Consider the following 23,503-nt stretch of genomic DNA (forward strand, 5'->3'; position numbering starts at 1 on the left):
TCAATGTGTACAGGAACGCGCATTGGATCCGATCACCTCAAACACCTCAGATATGGGCCGAATTATTTTTTATTTCTTAACAGTTCTTTATTTACAGTAGCGCACACATATTCCGCATCGCTTTACAGAGAATATATGAACATTCACATCAGTCCCTGCCCCAGTGGAGCTTACAATCTATCTTCCCTATACACAGATCATTATAGGGTTCATTTTGTTGAAAGCCAATTAATCTACCAGTATATATTTTGATTGTGGGAGGAAACCGGAGTACCTGGAGTAAACCCACCCAAGCATGGGGAGAGTATACAAACTCCACACAGTTAGGGCCATGGTGGGAATCGAACCCATAACCTTGGTGCTGTGAGGCAGTAATGACACCCATTACACTGTCCGTGCAGCCATGATATTTCACCCGATATATCGGCCCAATCCGTTGGAATCAGGTGAACTCAGCCCATATCGGACCTGTGTACGGACACCTTAGGGGTGAAATTCCTGTGTGGTGATTGCATTTCTAATAACTAATAACTGAAATGCAATATAATAAAGGTGTTGTGTCGGAAGAAATAAGCTGCAAATATAAATCACATTTCACTTTACACAGCATATTAAAAACATTTTAACATTTTCAATTAGTACAGAAAGGGGAATGCTTCAATATAAAAGATTTGTACATATCATAGCTTGGTAAATAAAAAAACACAACAATATTTCAGCAAGGAAAAAATGCATTTGCCTATAGGACAAGAAATGGAGCAGTGGGTCAGACTAGGTTCATACCAGAGTAGCATTGCTTTGTATATGAATTGTCTGTGCGGGACACTCGCATTCACATCTATATAGCCGATTGATCATTGGTTTAGCAAAGGCATGATTGATCACTTCTATTACTTCCTAAAGCTTAAGAGATTTGCCGGGATAGAAGGAAAAGAGAATCTGGGTAAGGTTTGATAACATAAATTGTATTATCCTGTGTGCAACCCTCACTGACCACAGCAATCGCTGAGGACCTGCTGCTGAGTCGGACGCACTGCACAGGTGAGCCGTGTTTTTTCTCAGTCTAATGATGCCCATACACCAGCAGTGTATTGGGACAATCCCTCGGTCCCCTGACAGTCGTGCCGGGAGATGGAAGATAACAACCCTTTGAGTGCCAACATCTCTGTGAGAGACGTTCAAAATAGCCTCAAAAATGCCAGCGTCACTCACATTTGTTATATAAAATCAAATAAAAAACGTTGTGTAAAAAAAAAAGATTATACTCGACAATTTTGACAAATTCCCTTTGCACTCAAAGGGTTAAAAGTGTAAAGGTCCTTAATTTTGGTGTTGGTGGAATGGAGGATCGCCCCTGCAGGTGTATGGTCCCCTTAATTTACACTGCCTGGGCATCCATGAGCACAGAGTCAATTGAGTTGCATGATCTCAGAACTAGGAAGATATCAGATGCCCAGGAAGAGCTCATCTTATGGGTGTTATGGGAGCATCACTGAACTCAGGCTCATAATCATTCACATTGGTGGCATACTCTGATGGAGAATCAGCACTTAGCTTTGGGCTGGGACAAGTTTCGATGGTGCAGCCGACATCTGCACCTGAAGACTCACCAAGTGGTATTTGAGCACCTACAGATGATCAAAGTGGGCGCCTTAGTCCTTGCACTTTCAAGTGCATGGCTGTACATCAGGTAAATGATTGTAGTGACACTTGTGACCGGCAGGGACCCCTACATGCAAATCAGATGCAGCCCCTGCGTTACTTGGTATTTAATGAGCAGCAGCAGCACATGGTTAAAGTTGATAAAGTTGATAAAGTTAGGAGCATGTTATCTAGAAGACTGTCGGAGCCCTTACACAGCAGTACATCAATCTTATGTATACATTATCAAATCGGGCCTCAATTCAGACCCGATTGCTGTTCTGGAAATTTGCAGCCTGACCGAATTTGGAACGACTTCGCATGTACGAGGCCTCCCTGCGATAAAACCCAGCATCTTCTATATTCGCTGGCTGTTTACAAGGTGACTGACAGGCGGCCGGCGTTTGGGTGTTTCACCCAACCATTTAATGGTAGTGTCAGGAAAGACCACAGGTGTGGTCAGATGTTTTCAGGGAAGGCCTCTGATGTCTGTCCTGGCCCCAGATCTTCCTGTATTATCGCAGCCACTGAGTAGATCCGGGGCTAGTCAGACACTGCGCACATTAGGGAAATCATTCCAGGGCGAGTGTGCTGTGAATGGATATGCTTATTTTTGCTGAGCTGTGACATTATCGCAGCCCATTCTCAGGCTTGCACACGGGTGGGTTTTCACTCTTTTGGGGCGGTGACTATCTGATTGCAGGGTTCTGCTTTTTAGCAGCCTTGCACTCAGGTCTGAATCAGGCCTTTAGTGAAGATGGGAGAGAATAGCAATGCTGTGCTGCCAAGCGACCACACTGCTCGTACTCTGGAACTTACAGAAATACTCTCTTTGTTGTTAGAAGTGTATTGTACACTAGATGTTATACAAATGTCTACGGTGAACTGGCAGTTAGATCAAGCAATACACATTTCTACCCAGACTTCATGGAGTCCGAAGAACCGCCAATGAGGATCATAAAGCTCCATATAATACACTTACCTTTAACATTTGTGCTGTATTGCAGTAATAGACAAGAAACAAAAAATCATTTGCGACCGAAGATCCCAGGCATTTTTGACACTGGGGCAGACAGAATTTATAATACTAGATAAATGGAAAATAGGCTATTTTTCAAGTGCACTAGATGGAGATGCTGGCATTTGGTTCACATAAACATCTTCTATCTTTTAAATGGTGCAGAGGCCAAGATGATGTTCTGGCAAGACTTTAGTAAAATAGCCCAATCCTGCTCTTTCCAGATTCACAGTGTGTCCTGTGGTTAGCGATGGAGAGGAGAATATAGCACAGTTCTGGTCACAGAGCTTAAGGCTGCTATCTTTTCCCAGTCCGCCGTGTCTCTTTGCCATTACTGATGGAGTTGGGCGCCGCAGGAAGCGAGTGGTTGGGTTGGCTGCGTGTAATGCGTCCAGTTGATGGGTGAGAGGGTGCTGGGGGCTGGTGCACAGCGCTGCCTTGGTTGTTACTTCCATTGCCATTTGGTAGGTCAGAGGCTGAAAAGAAAATACCAAAATACATGGTTTCCTTAAATACTTTGCATTGGTCTGGCAAATGTATCGTGTGTGTGTGTGTGTGTGTGTACAGATACACATACACACACCCATATGCACATATATGTCTTGCCCATACAGCTTATATCAGGAACGAGACCCTTGTATCACATGGACTTTCAGTAACGCTTGGCAAATATAGGAGGATTGCATAGTTCTACTTACACCCACTAAAATGGCAGTATCATTGATAGAAACATAGAATTTGATGGCAGATAAAAACCACTTGGCCCATCTAGTCTGCCCCCTTTTTAAACATGTTACCTCAACCCATATTTGATACTTATTTCTTTGTAAGGATATTCATATGTCTATCCCAAGCATGTTTAATTTAATTGCTCTACTGTATTTGCCTCTACCACCTCTGATGAGAGGCTATTCCACTTGATACTGGCGCACTGCCAATTGATCAAACCTTTTTTAAATGCCAGCTTCCAAGTAAGGCATTCATGGTCATTAGTGGGGTTTTTACCTGCAGGAGGAGGAGGAGTAGTAGTAGGAGGAGTAGTGCTGCTTGAAGGGCTGTGATTGGCTGCTGCTGTCACATTCTCTGCCTGTGCCTAAAATTATAAAATAAACACATCTGTAAACTTAAGGCAACGAGTAGGCAAATTACCAGTGACAAAATAAAACGCACTGACCTGCTTGCTTTGGGATTGCTGTGCCGCATACTCAGGGTTTGGCTCACTAAAGTTTGGCGCTTCAGAATAAACCATACAAAATCTGAGGAAGTAAAAAGGTAAGAAAAAGTAAATTAAAGCAAAAGCAGATCCAGCAAACTGCTATGTACAGAAGGGGCATGGAAGGAGAGAAAAGTTGTATGCTACAGGCCCAAGCACCAATTGTAGAACATGTACAAGCTGTATCAGAACTTCCAGAGAGATAAAGCAACCAATCATCTTCTACCTATCATTTGTCTAACCGTGCAAAAAAATCGGATTGGTTGCTATGGGAAACGTCTCCACTATATCTCTCTATGACCACTTTTTAGTAATACATGAGTATTAGGTCTTACTCTCCAATCTTCTGCAGGTCACCACCCCGCCCTGTATACAGCGTCAGGCAGCCCTTGAAGACAGAAGCATACCTGCAAACATACAAAGAATGGGGTTAAGGGGTGAAAGAGCACCAGTGAGAGAGAGAGATAGAGGTAGGGGGTGAAAGTAACCTACAATTTATACCCCAAAATATTGTAACCCTATTTTAGAACAAGAATGTGGGGAAATCAGACCATGCATAAAGGTATGGTAAAGGAAGGGGGGGAAAACCAAAAGGTACAGTACTTGGCACACAGTGGAAATAAATGGGAGATGGGCTGATAATACACACAATTATATCATTGTTCAAAGGTTAGTTTAATCTGGATTAATTCACATAAACTAACAAATGAAGTACATAATAACAAATGCCATTACAACAGAGTTTATGGCTGAAATTATTGGCTGAAGAGTTAAAGCTTTTCAACCCGGTAATTTGCCGCAAAACCCGGGTTTTTTGGTGGTGTGATAGAGTCAATACGGGTCTTAAATCCCGGCACTCCAACCCTGGACAAGAACAGGGTCAGAGACCCGGGATTTAAGACCCGTGTTGACCCTTTCACACCACCAAAAAACATGGGTTTCCCGTCAAATTACCGGGTTGAAAAAGCTTTAACCCGGTAATTTGTTTTGTGGTGTGAATGGGGTATTATGCACTCCCAGAGCTGCTGGACAGCCCCTAGCTTCTCCTAAAGCCAGCAGAGTGTATGTGGATGATGGTTGCGTGTCGCTGATTCGCAATGCAGTAGTGTTGTCACCTCCCACCATTCCCTGAGGGACACAGCAGCCTGTGAGTCGGACAGCTGGACAGAACAAGAGAAAAACCCGACTGTCCCCCTGGAGTCAGGACAGTTGGGAGGTATGCTATTGGTTTAAAAACAATTTGTATTGTGCTCATTGTTTTCATGGAGCCATTACTCACTGGGCCCGATTCATAGTTGCACATTAATGCTGCTGCAGATATGATTTTCCAGGAACATACATTAATGTTGCATTATGCAGATACATTGTAAATAGGCATGCCACATATTATTTTAAGCAGCAGAAGCGGCTTGTTCCTCCTATTCGCTGTTTTGCCAATAAGATGCTGTTTAATGGTAAAAGATGCCCAGAGCTAGACACTGTGCTCACATGTTCTGTACAATTCAACTTGTATCGCATGGAGGATATATGTGGACACATCTGTACTTACTAATTACTGGTTTGACTGTCATTTAAAATTAGGGTACTCTTTACCTAGAAGGGCGCCCGTCGCGGGCATCGCGGGTACATTTATGTATGGCCGCGACGCGACCGACGCGATGCCCGCGATTTCCCATTGAAACCAATGTTAAACATGGAAATCGTGTCGGTCGCGTCGCGGCCGGCCATAAATGTACCCGCGATGCCCGCGACGCGATGCTCCCGATTTCCCATAGGAATCAATGTTAAAAGGCGCGATGGACCCGATTTTACTGTGAAATGGCTCAATCCACCCGATTTGGCCATAGGAATCAATGTTAAATGGGCCACAGAGCCCATTAACCCTTAAATGTCCCCCCAAATGTTTAACGCCACCCCACGATCCACGCCAACCCGAAGCGTGGCGAGCGCAGCGAGCCCGCGAGGGGTGGCGGTACGCGTCCTCCGACCTTTTCATGCCCTACTATCCACTAGGGCGTGGTGTGAGAATATAATAGTGTGGCGAGCGCAGCAAGCCACCGAGCCCGAAGCGTGGCGAGCGCAGCGAGCCCCGCGAGGGGACGCGGATACCTTCACAGTTATGCGCGTCCCCTCGCGGGCTTCACAGGTGTCCGTGGCGAGGCGGACACCTGTGAAGCCCGCGAGGGGACGCGTCTACCTGTGAAGGTATCCGCGTCCCCTCGCGGGGCTCGCTGCGCTCGCCACGCTTCGGGCTCGGTGGCTCGCTGCGCTCGCCACACTATTATATTCTCACACCACGCCCTAGTGGATAGTAGGGCATGAAAAGGTCGGAGGACGCGTACCGCCGCCCCTCGCGGGCTCGCTGCGCTCGCCACGCTTCGGGTTGGCGTGGATCGTGGGGTGGCGTTAAAAATTTGGGGGGACATTTAAGGGTTAATTTGGCCTATTTGGCCCCAAATCGGGTCCATTGAGGCATTTAACAGTAAAATCGCGGTCAATCTGCCGTTTTAACATTGTTCCCTATGGGAAAATCGCGGTGATCGCGGTCATCGCGGGCATCGCGGCCATCCCGATTTACCCGCGATGCCCGCGATTTTTACCCCCGACGACCGCGATTTCAATCGCTGGCGCCGTTCTAGGTAAAGAGTACCAAAATTAGCAGTCAAAGCAAATTGCTTTTAAATCTTCTATTCCGCAACAATCCCAAAAAGAAGCTGGAAAATCACCATTAATAAGTGAGGATTTCGTGCACTGCAGGCTTTGATGTTAAAAGAAATAAGGAATTATTAAAATAAATAAATAATAACCAGCCCCAAACCATGCTGGTATTTAAAATAATAGGAAAAATAAAACGGAAGCTGGGTCTCCACATTCCTGCTGGAGATTATGGCAATATGCTTCCCAGTCTGTGGCTAGTTGACATTATGGCAGAAGCAAGGGGTTTAGGTTGTGGAGATGAAAGACCAGAACAGGAGAGTTCCAGCAGGCAATGATAGTTAAGGAAAAAGAAAAAGGGGGGGGGGGGGGGGGTGTTTGGTTAAGAATGAAGAGTTTAATAGAATGAGGGAGAGCATTCCGTACGTTAGGGACAGTTCAGGAGAAGTCTCGGAGGCAGGACTGAGAAGTGATAATCAGAGGGGAGGATAGGTGATGGTCATTGACTGACCAGAGGGATAGGGTGTGAAAGTAAATATAGAGTATGTAGGAGTAAGAGAGTTAAAAAGGAGAGTAATAACCCAATGTTATGGGGATGCAGTTAGAATCCCGGCGGTCGGAATCCCCAAAATCTCGACGCCGGAATCCCGACCGCTGAAATTCCCGACACTTTCTTCCTCCAAGGGTGTCCACGACACCCATAGAGGGAGAATAAATTAGTGTGCCGAGCGTAGAGAGGCAATGGGCCCGCTGCTTGGCAAGCACAGTGAGCCCGCAAGGGGGGCGATCCACATCCCCCCTCTTGTCAGGATTTCGACCACCGGGATTTCGTACCAATCCCATGTTATGTATCCCATTGTATGTATCTTTACACAAAATACCTGTTGCCAATATTTATAAAAAAGAAAAGAATTAACATGTGTGGGAGTAACACACTTGCTGCTAGTAAAGTAAAACTGCCTGAACCTTCTAAGTACATCTTACAACTGGTCATAATAGACTTTGGGTAGATCCAGAGGTCAACGCAGGCATGATGTCTTTGCCTTAATATAAATGCCCCTATTAAGCCCTTCCCTGGTGTGCATCCATGCCTATGAATATGCAAGGACTAAGATGCCCACTTTGAGCCTCCTTAGATGCTGTAATGCCGCCGAGGTGGTCTTAATCTGCCACCATACGTCCCACCAATGAAGTCTTATGGCATGTTCTTGACACTCCCATAACATGGACCATATTCATTATTTTCTGAATAGCCACCACTCAGTCAATGCCCAGCACTTGTCTCAATCACAACTGCACCATTGTCTGTACGCAAGCCCTCCCAACTCTGTGAACTTCAGCATTGTGTTGGAATCAGGCCCCCTTATATTGATATTGAACTTGAGGTCCAATAAATAACACCAGAAACAAGTTACCCTTTTGTGAGTCTGATAATGTCCCCAGGTTGGATCAAGTTTCCTACATCATCCCAGACAGATATGTTGATGCTGCCGGTCTTGTCGGCTACTTTACAAGTTCTAACTTCATGTCCGTCCTTTGTCTTGGTAACTCTACCTAGAAGGGAAAGGTGAGGACAGTGATTATAGTGATAATATGCTATTGGAATATGTAATGTTTATTCCCTCACATTATTTATTTATGTAGAACACAAAAAAAGAGCAGTTACATGTTACGTCTGCACCACTTGCAGAGCGAGTTACATTTGGGTGAGTTATTTTGTTTCCGTGCAGGGTAAATACTGGCTGCTTTACATTTACACTGCAATATAGATATCAGTTTGAAGTACAAACCCCACCAAAATCTAACTCTCTCTGCACATGTTACATCAGCCCCACCTGCAGTGCACATGGTTTTGTCCATTAGAGAATTTGCTTTTGCAAGTGAACCAGAATCAGGCACTTAGTGTCTTGTCTCAGATAAGCAGTGGACTGTGGGCCTAATTCAGCATGGATTGCTAATTAGAGAAAAAGCGGTTGCTTGCAATCAAAAAGTTGCCACCCAGACAGATGGCAAAATTGCAATCCATTTGCATATCCATTCATAAAAACCGAAGCGTGATTATTACCAATGGGGAGAGAAATCAATCGATGGTCGGCGACTATCAATGATTTCTCTCCCCTTCAGCCGCATACGAGGGGATGTGTTCTCATACACATCCCTTTCCAGATGTGGGCAGCGCTAACCAGTTTGCTAGGCTGCAAGTGTATGCAGCCTAGCAAACTAGTCCGAATCAGGCCCTGTGTTTGAAAAATAAGAGGAGCTGGCTGTTTGGTAGTTTCTCTCTCTACACAATTTAGTACACAGGCCATTAAGTGTTATGTACAGCCATGGCCAAACGTTTTGAGAATGACACAACTACTGGTTGTCACAATGGCCCTTATTCTGATCGGTGCGGCCCGATCAGAATATGCGGCCGCAACCGTGCAGGCGAATCCCCGCCTTCCATACGGATCGCCACCTGCCGTCCGTATGCGGATATGTGGCGATCCGCATGAAATTGGACGGGGATACGCCTCCTCCATGGTGGGAGCAGCCCCTGCATTCGATGGTCGCCGAACATCGAATGCAGGGCCGCACGCTCCACCAGGTCCCGCAACACAAGACCACACGGACACTTGTCCGTGTGAAATCATGTATAGAGGCGGGCAGCTGACATCCGGCGATGTCAGATGCCCGCCCCGTACACACGCGTCACGGCCTCATTACCATGCATACGCCCCGCGTTTGCATGGGAACGCCCATGAAACGGGGGGCGTATACATAGGGTAATGAGGCTAAGTAGCCCCTCACGCCCTTCTACGCCCCCTGTGCGGCGTATAAAGAATCCGTGCGGCGAAATCGCCTGCACATGCGCAGAGTGACCTCTGCACATGCGCAGACGATCAACATCGGCGGTCCGTCCGCATGCGGGAATTTCCGCACCGATCAGAATAAGGGCCAATGTTTGCTGCTCCTGTGTTTTCAGACCTTTTTGTCAGATGTTACTATGCTATACTGAAGTAAAATGACACGCATTGCAGAAATGTCAACTGCTTTTATTGACAATTACATCAATATTTGCAGCACTGAACTTTCTTTTTCAAGACCTCTGCAATTCGCCCTGGCATGCTGTCAATCAACGTCGGGCCACATACTCACTGATGGCCGCCCATTATTGCCTAATCAATGCTTGGCATTTGTCAGACTTTGTGGGCTTTATTAACAGTGCAGCTAGTTCTGTTGCACTTTACAATTGGAAATAGTGATAAAACCAACTGGCTGGTTACAGACAGTCAAAATGGTAAGAGGGCCCTGCTCACAAGCTTACAATCTATAGGGAAATAGGCAATGATACACAAGAGTAGGTGTTATCTAGTGATAATGGTCCATCAGATGGCTTGGTGCGCTGAATCATACGGTGACCCAGCAATGTTGGCCTGGGGTCAGGAGGATGGAAAGGTGAGGGAGAAAATAAGTGAGAATGTTTGCGCAATACAGTGGGGATATGGTCTCAGGATGCTTTACTGTTGGTATGACACAGGGCAGATGGTAGCGCCCACCTTTCCTTCTCCGGACAAGTGTTTTTTTCAGATGCGCCAAACAATCTAACTAGGGGATACATCAGAGAAAATGACTTTACCCCAGTCCCCAGCAGTCCAATCCCTGAACATTTTGCAGAATATCATTCTGTCCCTGCTGCTTTTCCAGGAGAGAAGTTGCTTCTTTGCTGCCCTTCTGGAAACCAGGTCATCCTCCAAAAATCTTCGCCACACTGTGCGTGCAGATACACTCACACTTGACTGCTGCCACTCCTGAGCAAGCTCTGTACCGGTTATGCCCCAATCCCACATTAAATTTAGAAGATGGTCTTGGAGCTTGCTAGACATTCTTGGGTGCCCTGAAGTAACTATTGAACCTCTATCTTTGAAGTTATCAATGATCCAATAAATGGCTGACTAAGGTGCAATCTTACTAGCAGCAATATCCTTGCCTGTGAACCCTTTTTTGTGCAAAGCATTCATGACTGCACGTGTTTCTTTGCAAGTAACCATGGTATACAATGTTAGGGACTTGCCCGACTAATGAGGTCACCTGGACGCGGTGGGCAAGCCGTTACTTATGGCCATAACTAAGCGAAGAACCTCGCTAAAAATGCAAAATTTTATTGCAAAATTTTAAATTGGGAGTTTAATTTGTGCACCTGCACCTTTGACTTTGTATGCAGTTCTACTGAAAGGTCTCCGCAGGGTCGCACCTCTCAATTGGTGTGCACCCCAGGACCCCACCCCTGTATATACAGAGGAAGAACAATAATTTCAAGCACCACCCTTTTAAAGATTCCGGTCTGTTATTCTTACTCAATCAGCATGACAGTGATATCCAGCCTTGTCCTCATCAACACTCTCACCTGAGCATCACTGACATTATGTCAGCTGGTACTTTTATGGTAGGGCTGAAATGCAGTTGAAATGTTGTTTTGAATATTAAGGGGCCAATTCAGACCCATTCGGACACATCCAAATTTGGCCCCATTTTTGATGGTCGGGGTTCTGCGCATGCGCAGACCCCCTGTGTGAATGCCTTCATCGAGTATCACACTTGCTATGGCATTCGCACGGGCAGGGGCGGGAAGGGGCAGTCAGGCGGTGGCATCAGAGGAATGCCCAGCGTTTATGGGCGTCACCATGAAAATGCTGGGCGTTCCCCTGGGAATGCAGGCGTGGTGTTGCCTGCTCGGGCAGGTGGCTGACATCACATGACGTCAGTGTCTGCCCCATATTTAGAGATCAATGGTCGACGACCATCGAATGATTTTTCTCCCCTTCAGCAGCATGCTCATGTGTTCTCATACAAATCGCTTTGCAAGCTTGCGACGAGATGCGGGCGGCAAAGGGGGGCGGGCGTTCGGCGGGGAGGCGCTGACTTGTTAGATATGCTGCAAGTGTACACAGTCTAGCAAACAGGTCTGAATCAGGCCCTAAGTTCATTGTGCTTGCGTGGGTTTCCTCTGGGTACTCCGGTTTCCTCCCACAATCCAAAAATATACTGGTAGGTTAATTGTGTGCATGTACATGTGGTAGGGAATATAGATTGTAAGCTACAGTGGGGCAAGGACTGATGTGAATGTTCAAATATTCTCTGTACAGCGCTGCGGAATATGTGTGCGCTATATAAGAAACCGTTAATAAATAATAAATGTCATGGGACTTTGCAATGAATTGTAATTCATCTGATCTCTCTTAAAGACATTCTGAAGTATATGCAAATTTCCATCATACAAACTGAGGCAGAAGACTTTGTGAATATTAATATTAGTGCCATTCTCAAAACTTTTGCCCATGGCTGTAAACTGAAGTGTGACTGGTCATAGCTCCATGTCCGGATAATATTCTGCAACCACTACTGCACCCGGGGAATACAGGCATTTAATGGACAGATGCAGGGAAAAGAAACAAAAATTACAATTTTACATACTTTCCTATTCAATATCCAAAATAAGAGCACTCTTTTTAAAGTCACCTACTACAAAGTTAAGTAGGAATAAAAAAATGAAAGCAGAATAATCATAGAGAAATGTTACTAGAATCAGGGAGTACTTGCTTCAGCTATTTATACATGGATGATTCCAAAGATCCTGCCAGGAAACATAAGATGCCTGCATTCAGACAACAAGCTGATGATATCGCAGCACTGCTGGATTCATCTATTGCCCAACACAACAACACTCGACAAGGTTTATTTTTCTTGCAGGTCACATACCTGTTTCAAGGACAATAAAAATAACATTCAGGTTTTTGAGTCCAGGCTTCACATCTTTCACGAAGGTTTCAGTGGTCATAATGCTCTTCTATCCGGCAAATGATATGTAATCACTAAGGCAAAAGAAAGATGGTCATTGGTTTAACTATTGTAATACACAACAGAAGTGTTTATGATATATATATATATATATATATATATGGGTACACGTGGGGGTTTGACCCTGAATGCGCTTCCAATACTAGATAGCGGCCAACCTCTACAAAATCCCCCCTGTTAGTGGGAGATGAGGGACAAGACACGAGAAAAAGATGTAGAGGGCGCTGTAGGATTTCCCACCACCTTATTGTGTGCTCAAGTTTCAAGCAGATAGGTAGAGTAATAATTCAATCACATTTATTAAAAATACAAATGTATGACATTTACAAATTCATATTCTTGTAAACCGCAAGGAAACGACCCGACGCGTTTCGTCTCCGAAGAGACTTCCTCAGGGGTACACGGTAGAATGCGGTATGTTGTAAAAACAATCTTTTAAAATTCTTTGTAAGAATCAAACAGAGTTCGGAAAGGACTTTGTAAAATTCCAATGTAGACAGGCCTTCAATAAGGGCCCTTTTGGCAGAATAGGGCGCTGGAAAAAAGGGGGAGGAGTGTACCAGAATTTGGTGAGCACAACTGCACTCTCCTGCACCTTTTCCATATTATATATATGTATGTATGTATACACGTGTGAATTATTTTACCTGCATTAGTCGCATAAAGCAATTGTAAACATTACATAATGTACTAAAGGTTTTATTGTGTATTTTATGCATTCCAATGACAAAAGTAAGGATTGGTTATTCAAGTCATCACCATTATATTGTTAATGATACACTATAACTAATTTAATGCTATTCAACACTCCACAGAGACAGCACTGACTAAAGTAGTCAATGATCTGGCCACTGTTAAATCTAAAGGCCATTTCTCACTTCTTATTCTTCTAGATCTCTCAGCTGCCTTTGACACTGTCGACCACTCTCTTCTCATACAAACACTGCAATTCCTAGGTCTTCAGAACACAGCCCGGTACTTGTGTATTATCTGTGCGCCCAAGATTTCCATCGTAGAGCATTGTACAATAAAAAAAAATCGGTCGATGCGATTTTTAATTGTACAGGCACCCTGATGCCTGTTTCTTATGTTAAATGCACCCCCAGACCCAATTTTTAATTGTACACCCACCCTGATGGGTAAATTAGTATGTGAAATGCCCCCCATTGTTAACGCCACCCCAGTATCAACGCCAACCTGAAGCGTGATGAGCGCAGCAAGCCCGCGAGGGGCGGCGGTATGCGTCCTCCGACCTTTTCATACCTCCACTATCCACGTCAGCGTGGAGTTGATGTTAGATAGTGTGGCTAGCGCTGCGTGCCACCGAGCTCGAAGCGTGGCGAGAGCAGCGAGCCCTGCGAGGGGACGCTGATTACTTCACATTTATTACGCGTGCGCTTGCCACATTTCAGGCTTGGTGGCTCGCCATGCTATCTAAAATCAACTCCACGCCGACGTGGATAGTGGGGGTATGAAAAGGTCGGAGGACGCATATCGCTGCGCTCGCCACGCTTCGGGTTGCCGTTGATACTGGGTTGGCATTAACAATGGGGGGGGCATTTCACATATTCAGCACCCAGAGGGTCTGGGGGTGCATTTAACAAAGAAATCAGGCATCAGGGTGCCTGTACAATGTAAAATCGGGTATAATCGCGTCGCATCGCATGCCATTATAATGGCATGCGATGCGAGGCAATATTAAAATTGTATAGTCGGCCCTGGAAACCCTCAAAACAGGTCCCATCGCATGCCATCGCATACCTTAATTAGTGGTATGCGATGCGATGGGCGCCCGGATAATACACAAGTACCTACAGCCCTTTCTTCTTCCTACCTATCTGATCACTCTTTCAGTGTTCGCTTCTCTGATTCTACCTCCCCCTCACTACCTCTGTCTGTTGGAGTACCACAAGGCTCAGTCTTAGGTCCTCTGCTTTTCTCAATCTATACCTCCTCACTTGGGAAACTAATCAACTCTTTTGGATTTCAGTATCGTCTGTACGCTGATGATACTCAAATCTATCTTTCCTCCCCGGAATTGTCACCATCAGTATTGCTCCGTGTCTCTGAATGTCTTTCTGCCATTTCACCTTGGATGTCATCTCGCCACCTCCAATTCAACATTTCCAAAACAGAATTAATTATATTCCCACCAGCCAAGAGTAGTTACCAACTTGATATCTCTATCACTGTTGAGAACACAACAATTAATCCTACTCCACAAGCTCGCTGCCTAGGGGGTCATCCTCGACTCTGAACTGTCCTTCATTCCTCACATTCAATCTGTCTCTAAATCATGTTACATGCATCTAAATAACATATCCAAAATGTGTCCATACCTTACACAAGACACTGCAAAAACTCTAATCCATGCACTCATTATATCACGCATTGACTATTGCAATGGCCTCCTTACCGGTCTTCATGAGAAAAGACTCTCACCACTACAATCCATTTTGAATGCAGCTGCGAGGCTGATCTTCCTGGCTAGACGTTCATCTTCTGCTGATCTGCTCTGTCAGTCCCTCCACTGGTTGCCTGTATATTACCGCATTCAATATAAAATACTTCCACTTACATACAATGCCATTACTCTGGCTACACGACTTATATCTCTTTGCTTATCTCAAAATGTATCCCCGCCCGACCTCTCCGCTCTGCACAAGATCTGCGTCTTTCATCCACACTCATTACTTGCTCCCATTTACACTTGCAGAATTTTGTCGGGCAGCACCCATCCCATGGAATGCCCTTCCACGCACACTAAGACTCTCCTCTAGCCTCCAAACTTTCAAGCGTTCCCTGAAAACTCACCTCTTCAGGCAAGCTTATCATACCCACTCAACCTCCAGTAGCATTTATATCTAATTGCATCGAATTGCATGGAATTCTATCCTTATGTATCCCTCCTATTATCCCTATAGATTGTAAACTTGCGAGCAGGGCTCTACTACCTCCATTTCAGTTTGTATCTACCCAGTTTGTGTAATTACTGTTGTTATAGTGCAACGGAATATGTTGCGCTATATAAGAAACTGTAAAAAAAAATATTCACATGCAAAAACGTGACCAAAATAACCGAAATCGTGAAAAAAAGTGACAAAAGTAAGAGAGGTGACGAGAAAAAAATATAAAATAAGACCCTGCCAGAAGGCCAGGGTGGGAGTGTGAAAAATTGTTCTTCCCCAGCCAGGGCAAGGACGTGAAATGCATACTTAAAGGGAAGCGCACAGTTCAGATCAGAGTCCGACCAAGTGTTTCTCTGCTCCACCAGCAGGTCCTTTCCAGCCCCCGGCATGGGAATGGATACTCCACCGGGCTTTTCGATGAGTCTCTCCCGCAAAAGCCAAATAGACCAACTGAAGGAGAAGAAAACACCTACTCAGTCCCGAAGTTTCTCACCTCCCAGGGATTGAGTACTCGGCTGGGGTTTTTGCTGTTTCTCCATCCAGGGTCGTCCACTCCCCCGGAACAGAGAGCAATCTACTCGGCCCTAGCTTTTCCCGGATTCCTGGGATTGGATACTATACCGGGCTTTTTGAGTGACTCTATCTCAGAGACTATAGACCCCCGAACAAGAGCCCCAACTACTCAGCCTGATGTTTCTTCCCTCCCTACCATTAGGTTGGCGTTAAACCCCGGCAAGGCGAGGTACTCAACTGAACCTTTCTCTGCATCATAGAAATGCATGATCCAATTAGAAATGGTAATTTGCGATAGTCACAGGGAAGGTATGTAAATTATCAGTAAGAATGCGAACTGGGAAAAGTGCATGTAAAAGTGGGGATACATTTTTGGATGGAAAAAATCAAATAAAAAAGTTGATTTTGTGTTAATCTGAGGCCATTTATTTTATTCGAAAATGACATATTTGTATTGTCTTAACTAAGCAAATCTAAAATTTTGCCCCGTTCCGATGGTTGGGGGGACTGCGCATGGGAGTTCAAGGGAAATTACATAATTTTCATGTCGTCTAATGTGCACCCAGCTTATGGGTTCTCTATTATTTATTTGAAACTAAAACATATTTTGTGTTTGTGTGTGTGTGTTAACAAACCCCTAGAGCACAGAATGTAATTCTGCAAATTATGAAGACAAGGATACATATGCGGTGCAATGCATATTTAGTGATAACATTTTGCACAAGAGTCATTCTCATGAGAGGGCAATATATTGTTCTGTATAATGACAGAACTTTCTATGGGGTGTGTGTTGCTTGATTCAGTTACTTTGAATTAGGATAAGACTCCAGAGATACAGCCGCTTAGCGGTCATGAACGTCTCTGCATTGGACAAAAGTATCTCGCTCATTACCCTGCAGCACAGGGCTGGCATGCACAGGAGCAGTAGCAGTGGTGTCAGAACATCGCTGCATGCCAATAGGCTAAAGCCACGGATCGTATATAATACCTTTGGTTGAAGGGTCCGCTGCCCGTGTCACGACAGCTTTCCCCAATCACGATATATCGCATCCCTCTCCGCCCGATTCCACTCTCTCTTTGCTGCACTTGCAGGAAGTCACTGATTTCTCTCCACCAACCAAATCACAACAAGAATAGCTGGGAGCCAACCAGATAAGAGCGTCAATAGTATTGACCAATAGGAAAACTATGGACGCGCAGGACCCGAAGCCTTCCATTACGTCATTAATGGGGCGTGGTGATATGATGCAGGCGGGGCTCCTGTCATAGAGGTAGAAGAAGAACGCATGTGAAGTACAGTGTGATGTACTTTTCCCAGATTATAGATTGTTAGCATTTCACAGAACTAACCTAGTAGTCAGAAATGTAAGGGAGACAATTAAAACAATTATATTTTTAGTATATGCTTTTATAGATAATGGATACACTTTGCATCAAAAACATGCAAATACATACATTTGTTTATGCATTTTGAATAACTAAATCATATGTACATAAAAAAACTACATGCACTGTACACAAAAGCCCAGACCTATGCTTGGGGACTTTGCTCAGACAGGGGCTTGAGTTTTACATAGACTTATCACAGTATTGTTCTGTGCTAAATGCATTTTCTGTACTGAGCATACATTTAGGGCCTTATTCTAGTTCACTCTTTCTGACAAAATCCTTCTTAGGTGGAATTAGATTTGGGTGAGTTATTTTGTTTCTGTGCAGGGTAAATACTGGCTGCTTTATTTTTCCACTGCAATATAGATCTCACTTTGAAGAAAAACCCCACACAAATCTAATTCTCTCTGCACAAGTAACATCTGCACCACCTGCAGTGCACATGGTTTTGTCCATCTAAGAAGGATTTTGTCAGAAAGAGTGAACTAGAATAAGGCCCTTAGAGAGGTAGTAAAGTGGACAGAAGGATTAAAGGACATTGGAAAATGTAAGTTTTATTTGTGCCCACAGTCAATTGAAGCAATACAGATGTAACCCGGGGTGGGGGGTTGCGGTGGGTTGGGTTAGGCTATATATTTTGTTGCACAACTGGATACTGCGACCTCAGTAACTCCACTAGTGTGAGTATTAACCTTACCAACAGTTAATATACAATTTATAACACTAAACTAAATGGCATTCCCTTTCTTTTCTGTTAATTATTTTTTATTTTTTACTAGTTCAGTGTATGATACAATTAACACAACATACAGCTCACACATACAAAATTAAAATACATGACCAGTTACAGAATATAAACGTGTAAATTATCCAGTTTTAGTAACAATGGCTGAGGTAAGCTTCCTCACATACATCGTCAAGGCAATCCATTAAACAACAGAAAAAGAGACAGAAAAATATGGGAAAGAAAATAAACAGTAAGAAAAAGAACCCCTGATCTGGAATCTAAACCTGGGAACTAATGAAGGGACTGGCAATGCATTTCTTATGCGTCTGCTATGCTACCATTCTCTGCCAGCCACAATCCCGATTGCCTGTATCTTCAAAATATAACCTAAAATTCAGACACTTGCTTTCAGATTTGCATCCATCTCTTTCTCTCCATTATCATCACCTCTGGAATGCAATATTTTGTTCAAATATACTACTCCTTAACATTGAAGAGTGTGAGCTTAATATTAATATTTTCAGGGATACTTATAAAATGTAATCTAGAATTATATTTGATAGTTTAGAAAGTAGTGCCATCCAGGCTGCCACCAGAAATTGTGGGCCCTAGGACTGAAAAAAAAATAGTCAGCCCCCCCCCCCCCCCCTCCCACATGTGCATGATATAATGGAGACACATGACATTAAATGGAGGGGGGGGGGGGGTAGAGGAAATAAGAGTTAAAAAAAATGACTAAAAATTAAGACATATTAGCCAAGAAGATCGAAGGAAAGGAGTGGAGGTGGTGCTGATGAAGGTGGGCAGGATGGTGGCGCTGGAGAGATAAAGGGCATGATGGTGGTGCTTGGAGCAACACAGGGCAGGATGGTGGAGCTGGTGGGGGACATGGCAGGATGGTGGTGCTGGAGAGATACAGGGCAGGATGGTGGCACTGGAGTATGCAGGGTGGGGGAGACTAGAGAGTTGCAGGCAGGTATGGCATTGGAGTGATGCATGGAGATGGTGCTGGCAGGAGGTGACACAGGGTGGGGGGGAATCTCTAAAACATGATGATGATCATTTTCTACTTTTTGTCCATTGAAGAGTGTGACAGACTATAACAGTAGGCAGCTATATTTATTTATAAATTGCCTAACACTTGAGTCTCAGTTAGTGGCAGAAGTGCAGAAAATGAATCTAAACTTTATTTCACACTATCAAAATCCATAAAGTGTATGGGAGCTGCCCGACCGTCTACTTTAAAGTTACATATCAGCACTCAACTTACTAATGTCAGTAACTCAACTGCTCAAAATATAAGTTGGATGTTCATGTACTACAGCATTTGGCACAACTCTAAGGGGTTTATTTACTAAGATGGGATTTCTACTGAACATGGGATGTTGCTATGGGCAACCAATCAGATTCCATTATCTTCCAGAAAGTGCTAAATAAATAAGTAGTAGATACTGATTGGTTGATATGGGCCACATCCCATCTTCAATAGAACTACCATCTTAGAAAATGTACCCCTTTGTATTGACAGCAGATGTTTGGAGCTACACCCCCACTCCCCCACCTGGCCATACTCCACAAGCACACTCCCCCAATCACAGTGCCTCCTTGTAATTTTTTTTCCTGGAGCCACGACCTCCCCACACAGCCACGTCCCCCTTTTTAGGTTTGTGCAAAGGGGAACATAGCCTATTGGTTGCAACAGGCTACACATGGGCAGGATGGGTCCCCCTTTGTCAATGCTTCTAGTTCCAGCAGTCCTCCCTGATGATGGCCCTGGTGTGATCACCCATTTACTCTCCATAACTTATTATTTTTATAACAACAGTTAAAATAAACTCTGCTTCTCATATTATATCCTTCAGCAGTATCAGCTTTTCAGCGAGTCCTTAGCACCCACGATGTGCTGCTGATGATTATCTTATGTGCAGCAGTCCGACCCAGATGCGCACAGGGCTGCGCATCGTATCTGATCGGATGTCATACACTTGTGATTTGGAATGATGTCACCTGATTTCTCAGCCCGATCCACTGGAATCGGGTGAAACTGTCCCAAATCGTGTAGTGTATGGGGGGCCTTAAGATTTGTCAGACCCCACAGTCTTGTCCATTTCTTTTCTCAACCAACCAAATGCATCCAGCCTACTTGTCCTAGCATTTAACTAGTTACAGCAGAAGTACCCACATGGATTGGCTATCCAATCAAATTCAGTCCTGGTTATCAGCTGCATTGGAAATTGTCTCAAATGTATCCTACCTCACTGCACCACCACAGACTCTGACAGTTCCACCATTCCTTCACCTTACAGAAAGTTCTAGGGCATGTTTAATAAGCAAGAAGCAGAGGCTTTCCTTACATTTAGAGGCTAGGACTGCCCTACTGAACATATTCTAGAGAAAGCTCTTAACATAGGAAGGGGTTGTTTCTGTTTTCCAGAGACCCAGTCTATGTCAGTATACATATAGGATGGGGCTACATTCATGGTTTTACATCTGCTGCTGAAGGCAGGATTTTTCTTTTTTAAGAAAGAGATGGGGTTACAGCAATGTATTGACTATATCGGCTTAAAGGCCATCACAGTTAAGAATTGTTACACCCTGCCACTGTGTCACGGTTTTGGAATTCAGAACCCTTGGGCTTAACTAGAGGAAAAAGTAACTGATGAGAAGTTAATTAGTACTTGCTCATGGAGTACCCACAGGTAGTAAAGATACAGAACTAGAACCTACTGTATGTATGCCAACCTTGAACTATTTGTGAACTATACCTTGAACTCAGGACACTATAATACTGGAAAAGAGTTGGAACACAGAATTTAGGAAAGGGACAGGAGACTTATGTTTACAGGACTGTAACAGTTGGAACTGCACTGACCCATACCTGAAACCCATATTTGGAGCTTAGTAACTGCAAACCAGGAGCAGAGTATACCAGACTGCTGAACACCCCGTTGAACCATACTTGCCTACCTGATCCTCTCCATGAGGGAGAAAATGCTCTGCTCCTGGACTTCCCTGGTAATGTATGATTGCCATCACCTGTGGTGAGCTAGGTAATTGATAAGAAAGGTGTTTCACCACAGAGAAATCCAGGAACAGAGCATTTTCTCACTCATGGAGAGGGTCAGGTAGCCAAGTATACGTTGAACACCCCCGAACCCACACCCTGATTACTGTCCTTGAACCAGTACCACTTGCTCCAGACCAGCCCTAATCAATGATTCAATGCTTGAGAGTCTTGTTACAGGCTGGTGGTACACTCAAAAGAGTGTACCACCAGCCTGTATGAACACTTGATGAGCAGGCTGGTAGCGGAGGTCCAGGACCCAACTTAATACACTAGGCACCAGAGATCAGAGTTGCTGAGAGGTACAAGTGAAGCAGTGTCTGATGCGCTAACAGCTTCATTAGGTAATGCAGGCACCTGAGACCGGAGGTACCAGTTAGAATAGTGACTGGCAATGCTCAAAGCATCAGGTAGTAAGCAGGCTCGCAGGTGTACACAGGACACTGGAGGCAGATGAGTGTAATGGCATCTGAATACAGCAACTGGAGACCTTAAGCACAGATACAGAAATGCATGTAAGATACATACTGTAGATCCCTATGGAGACATGAGACTTTAAGGATACTGAGGCCTGCAGTCTAGAAGGTTCCCTGGAAGGCATGTGTTGTTCTAGCAATGTGCTAGCTTCAGGTACAGGTCTAAATGGAAAGTTGTTCTGGCTCATTGATGCAGATGTTCAGATGAGTGTGACTGGAATGCTCCTGTTAATCACCTATTGATGCTTTGAGAGTAGATATGTATGACTGCTGGACTTTGTAAATGAAGCCAAGACCTCGATGTGTGATATCTGCTTTGACAACTGACTAAGGACTAGCTAGGTTGAGCAGGGTTAGTTTCTTTTCTGATTTGTCGGAGTGCGCAGCATACCAGTATACAACCCTTCTGCCATCCATAGGAAAATGATTAATTAGCTAATAATTGGTAGCTTTGAACAATGGATTTAAAACAAGTCTGATTTAGCATTGATTCATGGTGCTGTTTTAATACTGTCAAAGTCAGTCAAAGCTGCCGATCAACAGTGGCTTTAACAACCCATGTGGTACATATCATCCCGACCTGTTCATACCCCCACTATCCACGTCGGCGTGGAGTTGATATTATAAAGTGTGGCGAGCGCCGCAAGCCACCAAGCCCGATGCGTGGCGATGCAGAAAACGAGCCTGAAGCGTGGCAAGAGCACGCAGAATACACATCCACGTCCGCTCGTCACACTTTTGGGCTCATTTTACGTGTCCCCACGCGGGGCTCGCTGAGCTCAACACGCTTCGGGCTCAGTGGCTCGCCACACTTTATAAAATCAACTCCGCGCCGACATGGATAGTGGGGGTATAAACAGGTTTGAAGGATGCTGACTGGGACACTGACTACACTGACTGCGGGTACACGATGCTGATGCTGGCTACGCTGGCTGCGATGCTGACAAGGAAACTATGCTGACTACATAAGTGCCGCCATGAAACTACACAAGTATAAATCTAGCTCACACAGCATACAGTTACTTCTCTTCATCTTACCACCAGGATATAGTGTCAGTTTATCACCACTCTGAGGAGATTCTCTACTGCAATATATAATTATTTGATTCATACAAACCTCCAAAAGCAATTCCTCCATCATGTAAAGATATATGCTCTGTATATATGCTGGGAACATGTAAAATATATATTTTCATGTTATTTTTAGATCCTTCAATGCAATGCTGTAACTGTTCTTGCTGTGCTCAGGGGCAAACGCAGGATTTTCAGAAGGGGGTTTCCAGAGGGGCGGAGCAAAGCACGAAGATGGACACTTAGGTGACCCAGTATATGCCTGGTCAGTTAAAGTATTATAGATAGACCAAATGTATAAATAATAATAATATTAATTATATATATATATATATATATATATATATATATATATATATCACTAGGTAGAAGTCTCCTCAAGGTATTGGTTACCTGATATCGGTTCTCTGCTAATAGTAGGAAAGACCTCTCCATCAGATTGTAGGATAATTTTCTCGGTACTCTTTACTTAGAAGGGCGCCCACGATTTTGATCGTGGGCATCGTTAGTAAAAAATCTCGGGCATTGAATGCACTAAAAAATCGGGTGCGATCAACCGACGAGATGCCCGAGATTTCCCATAGGGAACAATGTTAAATGTCTCAATTGACCCAATTTTCCTGTTCAATGCCTCAGTTGAACCGATTTTTCCATAGGAAACAATGTTAAATGGGCCACAGAGGCCAAATAGGCACCCTGAAGTGTATAATGGCCACCCGAATTGTTAACGCCACCCCACGATCAACGTCAACCCGATGCGTGGCGAGCGCAGCGAGCCCGCGAGGGGCGGCGGTACGCGTCCTACGACCTTTTCATACCCCCACTATCCACGTCGGCGTGGAGTTGAGAATAGAAAGTGTGGCGAGCGCAGCGAGCCACCGAGCCCGAAGCGTGGCGAGCGCAGCGAGCCCCGCGAGGGTACGCGGACAGCTGTGAAGCCCGCGAGGGGACGCGGATACCTGTGAAGGTATCCGCGTCCGCTCGCCACG

General features: G+C 44.6%; 1 protein-coding gene across 2 annotated transcripts; it reads right to left on the reverse strand.

Moving 5' to 3' along the window:
• Positions 1-75: 75 nt before the first annotated feature.
• Positions 76-16,897, reverse strand: NABP2 (nucleic acid binding protein 2). 2 transcript variants are annotated; one of them, XM_083169157.1, is made up of 7 exons: positions 15,581-15,693; positions 12,267-12,379; positions 7,943-8,081; positions 4,208-4,279; positions 3,834-3,915; positions 3,665-3,752; positions 76-3,135 (listed from the first exon to the last, which is right to left on the reverse strand). In XM_083169157.1, exons 2-7 carry the CDS (start codon positions 12,343-12,345, stop codon positions 2,957-2,959), a joined length of 639 nt encoding a protein of 212 aa, XP_083025283.1. In that variant the 5' UTR covers positions 12,346-12,379; positions 15,581-15,693; the 3' UTR covers positions 76-2,956. The 2 variants fall into 2 exon arrangements, with proteins under 2 accessions (XP_083025283.1, XP_083025281.1); XM_083169155.1 differs by lacking the exon at positions 15,581-15,693 and adding an exon at positions 16,776-16,897 and having other exon boundaries at positions 79-3,135.
• Positions 16,898-23,503: the final 6,606 nt, after the last annotated feature.

Source organism: Crinia signifera, chromosome 2, assembly GCF_055691185.1.
Source record: "Crinia signifera chromosome 2, ASM5569118v1, whole genome shotgun sequence".
Classification (NCBI taxonomy): Eukaryota; Metazoa; Chordata; class Amphibia; order Anura; family Myobatrachidae; genus Crinia; species Crinia signifera.

Coding starts and splice junctions, on each gene's coding strand:
- NABP2 (XM_083169157.1), bottom strand. CDS start 12,345: ATGACCACTGAAACCTTCGTGAAAGATGTGAAGCCTGGACTCAAAAAC. Junction 3,753..3,833: donor AGCAATCCCAAAGCAAGCAG/GTCAGTGCGTTT, acceptor TTATAATTTTAG/GCACAGGCAGAGAATGTGAC. Junction 3,136..3,664: donor TACTCCTCCTCCTCCTGCAG/GTAAAAACCCCA, acceptor TTTTCTTTTCAG/CCTCTGACCTACCAAATGGC.